This window comes from Manihot esculenta, chromosome 6 (assembly GCF_001659605.2).
Source record: "Manihot esculenta cultivar AM560-2 chromosome 6, M.esculenta_v8, whole genome shotgun sequence".
In the NCBI taxonomy this organism is placed as follows: domain Eukaryota; kingdom Viridiplantae; phylum Streptophyta; class Magnoliopsida; order Malpighiales; family Euphorbiaceae; genus Manihot; species Manihot esculenta.
The window spans coordinates 25,009,560-25,024,533 of record NC_035166.2 but is presented as its reverse complement, the minus strand read 5'-3'; the positions used below and the strand labels follow the sequence as shown (position 1 = coordinate 25,024,533).

General features: G+C 40.4%; 1 protein-coding gene and 1 long non-coding RNA gene across 3 annotated transcripts; both read left to right on the top strand.

The window, feature by feature from the left end:
• The first annotated feature begins 450 nt into the window (after nucleotides 1-450).
• On the top strand, nucleotides 451-3,153 carry LOC110617758 (pentatricopeptide repeat-containing protein At5g50390, chloroplastic). Its single transcript, XM_021760742.2, has one exon. It carries the CDS (start codon nucleotides 758-760, stop codon nucleotides 2,876-2,878), a length of 2,121 nt encoding a protein of 706 aa, XP_021616434.1. The 5' UTR covers nucleotides 451-757; the 3' UTR covers nucleotides 2,879-3,153.
• Nucleotides 3,154-3,396: 243 nt separating this feature from the next.
• LOC110616544 lies at nucleotides 3,397-5,008 on the top strand. 2 transcript variants are annotated; one of them, XR_002488211.2, is made up of 3 exons: nucleotides 3,397-3,896; nucleotides 4,040-4,132; nucleotides 4,741-5,008. It is a non-coding gene; the product is annotated as an uncharacterized LOC110616544 (long non-coding RNA). The 2 variants fall into 2 exon arrangements; XR_006350920.1 differs by lacking the exon at nucleotides 3,397-3,896 and having other exon boundaries at nucleotides 3,903-4,132.
• The last annotated feature ends 9,966 nt before the right edge of the window (nucleotides 5,009-14,974 follow it).

Below are 14,974 nucleotides of genomic sequence, written 5' to 3'. Positions count from 1 at the left end.
CTACTGTCCCTTTTAATTAGGGACGTAAATCGGTAGAGCAGTAGTGAAATCGTTCTAACTTGAATTTTAATTTAATTAATATTATCATTCATTCTAAATTTATTTAAAAATTATTTTAAACTATCCAAATTAATTATAAATTTAATTATTAGCAAAATACTATATGAATAAAATTCCAACATTTTTAATTTTATATTTTTATAGTTAATAATTTATATAAAGTTATTTTTTATTAACAATTTTCATTTAAAAAATATTTCATTAACTGGCCGAAATTTAAAGGATTAAAATGTTTTTTTCATTAAAAGGTAAACTAAATTGTCCATTTATCGAACTCTTAAGGATTACATTGAACTTTTAAGAATTATATTGTATATTTTCAAATTTATAAAGACGGCGGCGTTTAATCAAGTGAGCAATCCAGCGCTTGGGTGAATAAGAACGGCTCCGTTTTGAGGCGACTTCGTTGAATTTTGGCCGCGATTGGTTGCAACTAACGCAACTACCCAGAGGCGGAGCTTTCGATGCTATGCAAGGTCCTGCAGAGAAAGTAAAACCCACATGTGCTCAGAGACTATGAAGAAGGGAGGACTCGAAGCATCGGTAACGACAACACTGAGCAGGTCTCTCCTCGTAATCTCCGAACTCCAAATTCTTTGCTTAAATTTGCTGTTATTGCCTTTCAAAGGTACGGCCTTGCCTGTGCTCTGGTTATTTCCTGTGCTCAGTGATTTGGTTTTGGATTTAGCTTTTGAAAATGGAGATTCCACTATTGTGTTACCAAAGTATCTCATTGGATAAAATTCGGAGTTGTTGTAGCTTGCCTTCCTCTATCTTAGATCACAGGGGCTTTATCAAGCAGAAAACTTTATTTTCTGCTTATGGATTTTCTTTAAATGGAGGAAATTGGAGGAATCCCTTCACCAAGACTCGGTGTTGTTCCCTACATCGAGGGCTACAACCACGCCCTAAGCCGAAACCTTCAAATTTTGACGCTGATTTGGCAGAAGCAATTGGTTTGCGAGATACCCAAATAAAAAAACCCAGTGCCAGAGTTTGTAGTCAGTTAGAGAAATTAGTTCTTTATGGGAGGTACAGAGAGGCACTTGAGTTGTTTGAGATCTTTGAGAATTATGGTGGGTTTGATATGGGCAGTAGCACATATGATGCATTAGTCAGTGCATGTATAGGATTAAGATCTATCCCAGGAGTGAAGAGAGTGTTTAATTACATGGCGAATAATGGTTTCGAACCTGATCAGTACATGAGTAACAGAATACTCCTTATGCATGTAAAATGTGGGATGATGATTTACGCACGTAAATTGTTTGATGAAATGCCCGAGAGGAATCTGGTTTCCTGGAACACTATCATTGCTGGGCATGTGGACAAAGGGGACTATATGGAAGCATTTAGGTTGTTTCTAATTATGTGGGAGGATTTTTCTGATGCAGAGTCTCGCACTTTTGCCACCATGATCCAGGCGTCTGCTGGATTGGGATTGATTTCTGCAGGGAAACAGTTGCACTCGTGCGCTTTGAAAATGGGAGTAGGGGAAGATATATTTGTTTCTTGTGCTCTGATTGATATGTATAGCAAGTGTGGAAGCATTGAAGATGCTCATTGTGTCTTTGATGAAATGCCGGAGAAAACTACAGTGGGGTGGAATACTATCGTTGCAGGTTATGCACTTCATGGCTATAGTGAAGAAGCTCTGGACATGTTCTATGATATGCGTGATTCAGGTGTTAGAATGGACCATTTCACATTTTCTATAATAGTGAGAATATGTGCAAGATTAGCTTCTGTGGATTATGCTAAGCAAGCCCACGCTGCTCTAGTTCGTCATGGTTTTGGATCAGATATTGTAGCAAACACTGCGCTTGTTGACTTCTACAGCAAATGGGGAAGAGTAGAAGATGCTCGAAATGTTTTCAACAAGATGCCTTGTAAGAATGTCATCTCCTGGAATGCCTTGATTGCTGGATATGGTAATCATGGTCGGGGAGATGATGCAGTTGAGTTGTTTGAGCAGATGCTTCAAGCAAGGATGAGACCAAACCATGTCACTTTTCTTGCTGTTTTATCTGCTTGTAGCTATTCTGGTTTATCGGAGCGTGGGTGGGAAATTTTTCAAGCCATGAGTAGGGATTATAAGGTAAAGCCCCGGGCTATGCACTACGCATGTATGATTGAATTATTAGGTAGAGAGGGGCTCTTAGATGAAGCTTTTGCATTGATAAGAGGTGCTCCTTTCAAACCTACGGCAAATATGTGGGCTGCACTATTGACAGCTTGTCGGGTCCATGAGAACTTAGAGCTTGGAAAATTTGCAGCTGAGAAACTTTATGGGATGGAGCCAGAGAAGCTTAATAATTACGTTGTGCTTTTGAATATATACAACAGTTCTGGAAAATTAAAGGAGGCTGCTGCTGTCATCCAGACTTTAAGAAGAAAGGGTTTGAGAATGCTTCCAGCATGCAGTTGGATTGAAGTTAATAAACAGGCGCATGTTTTTCATTCCGGAGATAGAAGCCATGCTCAGAGAAAGGAGATCTATCAAAGAGTGGATTACTTAATGAAAAAAATTGCTAAGCACGGTTATGTTCCTGAGAATAAAACTTTGCTTCCTGATGTGGATGAGCAAGAACAACGTGTTTTGTCGTACCATAGCGAGAAATTGGCAATTGCTTTTGGACTAATTAATACCCCATATTGGGTGCCGTTGCAAATTGTTCAGGGCCATCGGCTGTGTAGCGACTGCCACAAAGCAATTAAGTTAATAGCTATGGTTACTAGAAGGGAAATCGTAGTGAAGGATGCCAGCAGATTCCACCATTTTAAAGATGGGAATTGTTCTTGTGGAGACTATTGGTGATGTTAAAATAATAAGTTGGTGGCCGTGAGTGTCCAAAATTTTTGTCCATTGTTCTATATTTGCTCCTCTAAGCACTAGTTGTGATTCTTTTTTTTTTCTTCTGGCAAATAAAATGAAAGTAGAGCTCTTTAACCACTGACTTTTAAAGTCAGGCTCTGTTTGGATGATATTTTCCCTGATTTCTTTTGTTTTTTTTTGTCAGATTTCCTGATTTTACTAATGTATTAATGTATGGTTTTCCATGGTATTATATCATTATATGATTTCAGAATGTATTGTGCTGTAAAATGTTTAAAATGATTGTATACTTTATCATGATTTTATAACCCTTTCTTGGTTTGTTGTAAATATTTTTTTTTAAATAATAATTAAATTATTTAAATACACTCATTTATTTTTATATGCCATTTGATCACTAATTTTTTATTTTTAATAATGTAATATATATTTTATATTTATTTTAATTCATGAGGAGCAGTCAGAATTTTTAAAAATAAATTAATATTTAATATATTAAATATTTAATCGATAACATGATATTCACAAGATAATATTTTACATATTTAAGTTGTTTAAATTAATGATATATAAATGAGGGTGATTATTAGATTGGTGAAGTTAATTTGATTAGTTAAACTAAACAATTGACGAGAAATTAAACTAGTTGTGGGAATCATTTGTTTTCCTTGCGTTGTAATTCAACTAAAATTTTACTTTTGCACGGAAAACATTCCTAATTGCTATGCAGCTCCAAAGTATCAGTATTCTTGTATTACACCTTCATTGATGATAATTCTTGCGTGCAGAATAGCTTTAGATTACACAGATCACTGTACTTGCCGTTCATGTGTAACTTGCTTTAGCGTGCTAAAATTTATATGGTATATCTTCTACTCACTATGTCCTGTAAATATAGGACAATTTATTATTTAATTTTCTTTGGAAAAATATATTAATTGATTTTTAATATCAACTTGGAGAGAAATATTTTGAGTTAAATGCAAAAAAATATTGAGATGTGATTTCTCCTTCTTTTTCTAATTTTCTCTCCTCCAATTAATGTTCAATCAAGAGAAATTAGGAAAATGAAATTTATTTTTCTTTTCTCTCCTCCCCATTTCCCTGAATCTCGCATTCTAATCTCCAATAATTCTTATTCAGGTTGTCCTGCTCCGCTTTAAGGAAATGACATGGGATATGGCAAAGCAGGACATAGCAGAAGTGACAGAACCCATGGCTGTTATAAACTTGAAGGTATCTAATCAATTATTTGAGAGTTTTTTTTAATGCTTTCACAATTAACTTATGTTTTGGACCAAAATCTAGCTGAGTTTGATGGGCATTGTGAAATCTCAAGTCAAAAGCTGCATACAAAATAATATGGCAATGTGATTTACATAAGCAAATCGATTGGAAATGCATTTTTTGCAGCTTCAAGATGATACTCGGGAGAATTGGAAGGAAAGTTTCAATTAGCTAGAGATTCTTTAGAAACAAAGCTAACATCCATGTACTTCATAAGAGGCCAGCTGTCTCAGATGTGAGAAATTATACCGTAAAACAGTTCTGTAGGATTGTCTATGTAGTAGTAAAACAAGCCAATAAGAAACTAACAATTATATAAATATAGTCTAGTAATGGATGAATGAACCTTAAAAATTTGTTAATTAACTAGTTACTTTTATATGATTGTATATCTACTATTGAATTGTTGTATCAGGTAGGATTAACTGTGCAATTTTTCCTGACATGGCAAGCACTATGCATGAAATTTGGCGTTCCTTTTCTTCCATATATTTTACTGGGTGCAAATTTATTTGGCCTAGTTGTTTCTACTTGTTAATATGTTTTCTCCTTGGCAGGGTGTTGCATCAAGCAGCATTTATCCCAGGAAACAAACGCAGTTTAGTTTGCCAAGATGCCCCTATGTAATGGACCTAATAAGATCTCTTGGATTTTAATCTATTTTCTTATAAGATGATAGAGAAAGAAAAAAAAATGTAGAGCGCAAAGATAATGATTTAATTTTACGAAACTTTTATTATTCTTACCGATGAGATTCAGTAGGATCACCAGATATGAATATTGTGATTTGATTAGATAGATAAATCAATAAGTATGTGATTTGATTTGTTTGGTGAGAATCGAATGTTTTTTAAAATTTAATTTAGATTTTTTCATACTCAATTTTAAGGAGAGAGCATATATGAAAAAATTATCAGAGATTTATCGAGTTCAATATAGATTCTTCGACTTTTAAAGTCATGCATTAATGAAAGGAGATATAAAAATAGATCTTTTATAGTAATGCATTAATGAAAGGAGATATAAAAAAAAAAAGATTTGGAGAGAAAAAAAAAATTGAATATGAGAGTATTTATGTGAGTCCAAAAAAGAGAGTAAAAGATTAAATATCAATAGAGTTCTTTTGGTCACTAAAATTTGTCTATTCATTTTGAATTTTAATAAAATTTAGTGTATTGATAATATGGTGTTTATGTTTCATAGAACTGGTTAATTACTGATGACCGCAAGATTCCTTCGTTCGAATCAGAGACGAGGCCCACGACATCGGTCCATTACTCAAATATCTTTGAGCCCTTAGTATGAATAAGGTCTGGTTCATTCAAATGGTAAGGCTGGGCTCTCTCTCTGACGCACCTCAACTGGGATGGCCCATTCTCCAGCTCCGTAGGGGAGCCCCTCTTCAGCCCAATTTTGTTCCCTTCACCCGGCCCAGCCTGGCCGGCCCAACCAGGAACCCAGAGTAAGACCCATCCGTTCATCTTGCAGACCCGTCCAACCGTGCTCAGGGAGAATCAGAGGCCGTTACGCATGGGGCAGAGATTTGATTCCCACATACGTCCGTATCAGCGTGGCAGGGACAGATGGTCTACGGGTACTCGTTCTTTTGGCACGTCACTAGCAGACAAAAAGAAACCTATAAAAGGAGGAATACTCTCTTCTAGGTTTAAGTTTGGAAGTTTTACAGAGTCCATTGTAAAAACCCTATTTCTCTGGATCTCAGATCATCAATTGGCGCCGTCTGTGGGAAATGAGGTTGATCTTTTCATCACTGGAGTTTTCATTCTTGCAAAACCCACTGAGATCCACAATGGCTAACCCCACTGAAAACAATAGCACCCACAACGACCTGAACTCTGCCCAAGAAGGACAGCAGTTCTCTTTTTCTAGTCCTACGACTACCAATAACCAACCACCCATTTCTTTCAACCCTTCGCCAAGCTTGACAGGGAACGCGCCCGCAGTGGCCTTGTCCAACCAGGACCTCCAAACTATCGCATTCCAGCTACAAAGCACCACCCACTGGTTGGGGCAGATAATGCAGCAAAGGGGTCTTGGCACCCCAGTAAACGCACATCCGGTGGTAGAAGAACCCCATTCAAATGAGTCCCGACCAACCCATAACCACCTTCAAACCGACAGCCGTGACATTGGAGAAAGAGAGAGGAGAATCGGGGGAGACGAAGAACCGGAGGCTCGAGTTCATGGGAAAAGGGTGAGGGAGATGATAGAAAATGACGAAGCCGACAGCTATTTTGCCGAAACCACCAGGGAAACAGGAGGTGAAGCAGAGGGGGAGGAATATCGCCTAGAAAAGAGACCCAGGCAAGAGGATGATAGCGTAGACCAAAAGCTGCAAAGGCTAAAAGAGCAGCTTCTGGTCGAGCTGAGAATGAAGGAACAGAATCAAACTCTCCTGCCTGCCTCTTCTCCTTTCTCGAAATGGGTGCAACAGGAGACCGTACCTAAGAAGTTTATGATGCCACCTATGGCTGCCTACGATGGAACTGGGAACCCCCGAGAACATGTCCTTAACTACAAGACCTTCATGGAGCTACAGACTTTATCAGATGCTTTAATGTGCAAGGTATTCCCAACGACGTTATCAGGCCCAGCAAGAGCATGGTTTAATAACCTGGAGGCTGGGAGCATCAACAGTTTCGGAGACTTGGCCACTCGTTTCATCAGCCGCTTCATTGCTGGTGTTCCCGCCGATAGGAAAATGAGCTACTTGGAAACAATCAGGCAAAGGAGAGAAGAGTCGCTCAGGGAATATGTCGCTCGTTTCAATACAGAAGCCCTCCAGATCCCCGAACTCGACGAAGGAAGGGCAGTAGAGGCCATGCAGAAGGGGACAACCTCCGCCGAGTTCTTCGGCTCGTTAAGCAGGAAACCTCCGACCTCACTGGCTGAGTTGATGAAGCAGGCCGAAAAATACATAAGGCAGGACGATGCCTTGGTAACAAGCAGGTTTGCTAGGGGACTGACAGATAAAGGAAAAGCACCGGAGGAAAAGAGGCTGGAGAAACACGAGAGAAAGCACGGTAGAAGGCCTGAGCCCTATAAACAGCCTTGGGAGCGCAGAGATCAAAGACCCCTCCCTTCTCAGGACCCAGTACAAAGATCACGGCCCTCCTGGGTCCCGGAGAAGCCGACCCCACTCAACGCCTCAAGGGCTGAGGTACTCATAGCCGTACAAGATAAGGAGTTCTTATAGTGGCCCAGGCCCCTAAGAGCTGAGGCAGACCAACGAAATCCTGACAAGTACTGTCAGTACCATCGCACGCACGGCCACGATACCAATAACTGTTTTCAGTTAATTGCCGAGATCGAGAGGTTAATAAAGAGGGGTCACCTCAAGAACTTCGTGAAGAAGCCGAAAGGGCAGAGGCCTCCGCCGACTCCGACAGTCCAAACGCCGCGAAGAACGGGAGCTAACCCCGCAAATGATGGGTCCAGCGGAACCATCCATATGATTGTAGGAGGCACGGGGGGTCGGATGAGCCGAAGGGGGAAAAAGAGGAGCAGAGAAGAAGGAAACAGTAGCGCCGAGGTCATGCAAGTCGTTGAACACTCTTCAACAACCATCTCTTTCTCCTCGGAAGACGCTCAGGACATTCAGATGCCCCATGATGATGCCCTCGTCATCAAGGCCATCATCCACAACTATAAGGTAAAGAAGGTTCTAGTGGACGATGGAAGCAAAGTGAATCTGCTGCCTTACCGAGTCTACCAGCAGATGGGTATTCTTGAAGAGCAATTAATCCGAGACCAGGCCCCGATTAAAGGGATAGGAGGAACGCCAGTGACGGTGGAAGGAAAGGTAAAGCTAGCCCTTACTCTGGGAGAAGCCCCAAGGACTCGCACCCATTATGTAGTGTTTCTGGTAGCTAAACTCCCCCTGAGCTACAACGCGATCCTGGGAAGACCTGTGTTGTTTGATTTTGAGGCTATCACCAGTATCAGATACTTAGCAATGAAGTTCCCCACAGAAGCAGGGGTGGGAACAGTTCGGGGAAGTCAAGAGGAAGCAAGGGCAGTGTACCTGGCTACCGTAACGGAGCCGAGCTCAGCAGAGGAAAGGATGGATTCAGAAGTCCTAGAGGTCCGAGATGAGAAAACAGAGGCCAGGACAGAGCCGGTGGGGGAGCTGGAGACTTTCTCCTTGTCAGAAACGGAAACCAACAAAGCCTTCAGTCTCAACGCCGGCCTCACCAAGGAGCAGAAAGCCGAGGTGATGTCCTTGATTCGAGGTCATGCATCAAGCTTCGCTTGGAAGCCTTCGGACATGCCTGGAATTGACCCCGGGGTAATGAACCATAGATTGAATGTCCTCCCTGAAGCCAGACCGGTAAAGCAGAAAAAGAGGGTAGTAGGAAGGGAGAAGCAACAGGCCACCAAGGAGGAAGTACAGAAGTTAGAGGAGGCAGGCTTTATTAGAGAAGTTATGTACCCACAGTGGTTAGCCAATCCTGTATTAGTCAAAAAAGCCAATGGCAAATATAGGATGTGCATAGACTTTACTGATCTGAATAAGGCCTGCCCTAAAGATTGTTATCCCCTCCCTGATATTAATAAAATGGTCGACTCTACGGCCGGTTTTGATTACATGTCGTCTTTGGATGCAATGTCTGGTTATCATCAAATCTCAATGTACAGGTCGGATGAAGAAAAGACCTCATTCATAACTGAAGATGGGACTTACTGTTACAGAGCTATGCCTTTCGGGCTGAAAAACGCTGGGGCAACCTACCAAAGACTGATGAATAAAATCTTCAAGAATCAAATTGGCAGAAACGTCGAAGTGTATGTGGATGATATGGTGGTAAAAAGCCTAACTTTCCAACAGCATATGGCAGATTTGAAGGAGGTATTTGGGGTATTAGATCAGTACAGAATGAAGCTGAATCCCGCAAAGTGCGCTTTCTTCATCAGAGGAGGAAAATTCTTGGGATACATGGTAAGTGGGAAAGGCATCGAGCCCAACCCGGAAAAAGTAGAAGCTATACTGAATATGGCAGAACCAACCTATGTAAGGGACGTCCAGAAACTGACTGGGAGAGTAGTGGCACTCAATCGATTCATGTCACGGTCGGCAGAAAAGTGTCTACCGTTCTTCAGAAAGTTAAGGAAAGTGTCAAACTTCGAATGGACAGAAGATTGTCGTGAAGCCTTCAAAGAACTCAAAAGTTATCTCAGCTCACCTCATGTGCTTAGTAGTCCCATAGAAGGTGAAGAACTTCTGATATACCTGGCAGCCTCCGAACAGGCAGTTAGCGCCGTACTGGTAAGGGTGGAAGAAGGAGAGCAGAAGCCTATTTTCTATGTCAGCAAGGTGCTCAAAGATGCCGAGGTCAGATATCTGAATATTGAAAAGATAGCGTATGCTCTACTGCCGGCAGTCCGAAAGTTTAGGGTTTACCTGGAAAGCCACCAAGGAGTTGTCATGACAGATCAACCCTTGAAGAAGATCTTACATAGACCGGAGACTTCAGGTCGGATGTTAGCTTGGTCTGTGGAGATTGGTCCTTATTGCCTAGAGTATCGACCTCGGACAGCTATAAAGTCTCAGGTCCTCACTGATTTCATAGCGGAATGCACATTCGATGAGAAACAAGGAGAATCATCCTCAGGAGCGTCGAGGGAAGAAAGAAAGGAAGAACTCTCTCAGAACTTCAATTGGAAGTTATATGTAGATGGGGCTTCAGGCGCTGGAGGCAGCGGCGCTGGAGTAATGCTCAAGGGGCCCGGGAAATTCAAGGTTTGCTACGCCCTACGTTTGGGATTCAAAGCCTCCAATAATGTAGCAGAGTATGAAGCCCTAATAAACGGAATGTTGATCGCAATAGAAGTGGGGGCAACTGACCTCGAGGTGAATAGTGACTCACAACTAGTAATCAATCAAGTAACTGGGGCATATCAGGCCAGGGATCCAACCATGCAGAATTACCTAGCAAAGGTGAAAGCGATAGAGGCCGAGCTCACGGATCGAGGAGTTATTGTCAAATTTCAAAGAATACCACAAGAGGAAAATGAAGAAGCAGACTTGCTTAGTCGGTTAACCAAAGAAGAATTAGAGCAGCTCCCTGATGAGGTATACATACAATACGTCAATACGCCTGCTTTTAGTAAGACAAACATGGTATTGCAGGCGGAACGAACCCAGACTTGGATGACCCCGTACTTGGAATATTTAGAGAAAGGAAAGCTCCCCGAAAATAAGGATGAAGCAAGAAAGATAGCAGCCCGAGCGGCTAACTACCAGGCGGTAAGGAGGACCCTATACCGAAGAGGAAAATCCAGCCCGTGGCTCCGGTGCGTGAGCCCGGAAGAGGCAATAAAGGTGATAGAGGAAATACATAGAGGGACGTGCGGAGTTCATGAAGGAGCGGGAACATTGGCCAATAAGATATTCAGGCAAGGATATTACTGGCCCACTGTAAAAAAAGAAGCAAAAGAGTTCGTCAGCAGGTGCGATGTATGTCAGAGGTTCGCCAATGCCATCAATGTCCCGGCCGTTCCTCAGTCCAGCATATCCAGTCCATGGCCGTTCTCACAATGGGGAATAGACATCCTGGGACCTTTTCCCAAAACCACGGGGCAGAAAAAGTTCGTGGTGGTGGCTGTGGAATACTTCTCAAAATGGCCGGAGGCAGCGGCAGTACCCACGATCACAGCTCGACAAATGATAGACTTCGTATGGGGGCATATTTGTTGGGAAATCCCGAGATTAATTGCAACCCAGTTGCGTAGCGGAAAAATAAAATTTTGGATTTCCTTTCCCAGAATCCGAGTGCTCCGTTTAAATCAAAAGAAAGATGTGAGACTAACCTGTTAATCTCGTAGTGAAGATACACTGGCGGACTGATGGTGCTGCCTTTTCAAACGAACACCCTCTATGGTATCCACACGAACGTCTTCTATCCTTCTAGAGTGCTAGCTCTTTTCAAGATGGATAGATTATGTGCTCTATGTTCTACAATCTTTTAGACTGAGTTTTCTCAAAACTTTTACAACCAACCTACTCAATCTGTAGAAGGAGTATTTATAGGCCTCAGTCTTTTTATTTTCCCACAACTCTTTTCCTAAAAGAGTTGTGCTTAGAACCCACTATCACAATCTCACAGATACTCAAATATCTTTATGTGATAGAGTCCTTTATCTGTAACACTTACAGATAGACTGCAGATCTTTTAAATATTATTATCTCATAATAATAAATTATTATTATTAATAATAATAACACTTATTATTATTAATTATATTAATAATTAATATTAATAATAATATTAATAATAATAACACTTTATTATTATTAATTATACTAATGGGCTTTTAGCCCATTAATATAGCACATCAACAACGTTCTTGTGTGTGACCCAATAGGCTCATATTAATTGGCAATAGGCCCAGTCCAACAAGGCCTATAAGTCATAAGTGGCCTCTAGCAAGACATTATGACTACCCAACTAATATGAGGATCAATAGTCCGATAAAGCCTATTAAATAGAACATGTATTAATCCCTTTGTCTCACGATATCTAGTTTGAACATAAGTCATGGTCAATGTCAAACTTATAATGTTCAAACTTATGATTTCTCGATCTCTAAGTAGACTGATAAATTCAAATGATATTGATCACACTATCAATTCATTTGAGCACGGCCATGCATTTCTCAGTCTCACTCATCGAGGGGCCCAGAAGATATCTCTCTCATAGAGAGGGACAAATCCTATCTTGATTGTTCATTTTCCTCTACATAATTTCTATTATGCTCAATCATAACCTTTATGATTGTCCGATTAAAGACAACGTTTGATTATGTCAAAACATAACAGTCCTTATGTTGGAAACTATGACAATCTCAAGTCAAAGGATTAAGACATAACTACTTTGAGATTCACTTATGACAATGACCCATGTAGTGATCTCAATGCGGGTCCATCCAATACTTTGTTCTCTAACAAGTATTTATGATTATTGATTTATATCAACATATACATAATCATCTCATGATTATCAATCAATAATCATACTAGTTATATTTTATTATTATCAACATAATAATAAGTAACCAGGGATGATAATCATTATTATGTAACATGCAAACAAATAATAATGATAAAAACCTCTTTTATTTATAACAAAAATGACATACAAAAAGGTACAAGATAATGGCCTAGGGCATATACACTAACAATCTCCCACTTGCACTAGGCCTAATCATACAAGTATCTAATACCCATAGACCTAGTGTGCTGATCATGCTTGACCTGTGAAAGAGGCTTGGTCAGTGGATTTGCAATGTTGTCATTTGTGTCTACTTTGCATATTTTGATATCTCCTCTATCAATGATCTCTCGAATAAGGTGATATCGTCTGAGTATATGTTTAGATCTCTGATGAGATCTGGGCTCCTTTGCCTGTGCTATGGCACCATTGTTATCACAATAAAGGTCCATAGGTTTTGCAATGCTGGGAACCACTCCCAACTCTGTGATGAACTTCTTCATCCAAACTGCCTCTTTAGCTGCATCTGATGCTGCTATATACTCAGCTTCTGTTGTAGAATCTGCTACAGTGCTCTGCTTGGAACTTTTCCAACTAACAGCTCCACCATTTAATATGAATACGAATCCTGACTGCGATCTGAAGTCATCTATGTCGGTTTGGAAACTAGCATCTGTGTAACCACTTACAACTAGCTCGTCTTCCAATCCTCCATAAACTAGGAATGCATCCTTAGTCCTTCTAAGGTACTTTAGGATATTCTTAACAGCTGTCCAGTGACTCTCACCGGGATCTGTCTGATATCTGTTTGTTGTGCTCAAGACATATGAGACGTCTGGTCTAGTACATAACATGGCATACAAGATAGATCCAATAGCGGAAGCATAAGGGATCTTATTCATCCGTTCTCGCTCATCAGAAGTCATAGGACATTGATTCTTGCTGAGATGAATACCATGAGACATAGGCAAGAATCCTCTTTTGGAATCTTGCATGCTGAACCTTTTCAGCACCTTGTCAATATAAGTACTTTGACTCAGACCGATTATCCTCTTGGATCTATCCCTATAGATCTTAATACCAAGGATATATGCAGTCTCACCTAAGTCCTTCATTGAAAAAGAATTCCCTAACCAAGTCTTAACCTTTTGCAAGGTAGGGATATCATTTCCAATGAGTAATATGTCATCCACATATAGAACTAGTAACACAACTGCACTCCCACTAACCATCTTGTAAACACAAGGTTCATCTTCATTTTTGATGAATCCAAAGTCTCTGACTGTCTCATCAAAACGAAGATTCCAGCTCCGAGAAGCTTGCTTCAATCCATAAATGGATCTCTGAAGCTTGCAAATCTTTCCAGAATTCTCAGGGATTACAAAACCCTCAGGTTGTGTCATGTACACATCCTCGAGCAAGTTTCCATTAAGGAAAGCTGTTTTGACATCCATTTGCCATATTTCGTAATCATAGTACGCAGCAATGGCAATGAGAATTCTAACCGACTTAAGCATTGCTACTGGCGAAAAGGTCTCATCATAGTCTATACCATGAGTTTGCTTGAAACCTTTTGCAACAAGCCTTGCTTTGTAGGTATGCACATTTCCATCCATGTCAGTTTTCTTCTTGAAAACCCATTTGCAACCAATGGTCTTAACACCCTCAGGGGGATCAATTAATGACCAAACTTGATTGTCATACATGGATTGCATTTCAGATTTCATGGCACAAAGCCATTTCTCGGAATCTGGACCTAACACAGCCTCTTGATAGGTAGTAGGCTCATCTTGATCAATGAGCAAAAGATCACGACTATCAGTCATGAGAAATCCATATCTCTCAGGCTGATGACGTGTCCTATCAGATCTGCGTGGGACTTGTGTTACCCTTTCAGTCTCCACAACTGTTTGTGGTACTGGAAGTGGTTCTACTGGCGGTTCAATGCTCTCTTGTGGTGCTTGAGTTTTCTCAAGTCGCACTGTACTCCCACTGAATCTCTGAGAGATAAATTCCTTTTCCAAAAAGGTACCATTTCGAGCAACAAACACTTTGTTCTCTGAGGGAATATAGAAATAGTATCCTTTGGTTTCCTTAGGATACCCCACAAATTTGCACTTGATAGATTTTGGAGCTAACTTATCTGAAATTGGGCGTTTCACATAAGCCTCACAACCCCAAATCTTAAGGAAAGACAAATTGGGCATCTTGCCAGTCCATAACTCATATGGTGTCTTTTCAACCGCTTTCGATGGTACTCGGTTTAAAATAAGTGCAGCTGTTTCCAAGGCATAACCCCAAAATGATAAAGGGAGATTTGTTTGACTCATCATAGATCGAACCATATCTAATAAAGTTCGATTTCTCCTTTCAGAAACACCATTCCATTGTGGAGTTCCTGGAGGAGTTAATTGTGAAACAATTCCACAGTTTCTAAGATGTTCATCAAACTCTTGGCTCAAATATTCACCACCTCGATCAGATCGAAGCATTTTAATAGTTCTACCAAGTTGATTTTGTACTTCATTTTGAAAAGTTCTAAACATTTCAAAAGATTCATGCTTATGTTTCATTAGGTAGACATAGCCATACCTACTGAAATCATCAGTGAATGTGATGAAGTACTGATAACCTCCCCTAGCACTAATGCTTAGTGGGCCACATACATCTGTATGTATTAAGCCCAATAAGTCTGAAGCCCTTTGACCTTGTCCAGTAAAAGGGTCCTTTGTCATCTTACCTAGCAAACAAGATTCACAATTTTCAAATGATTCAAAAT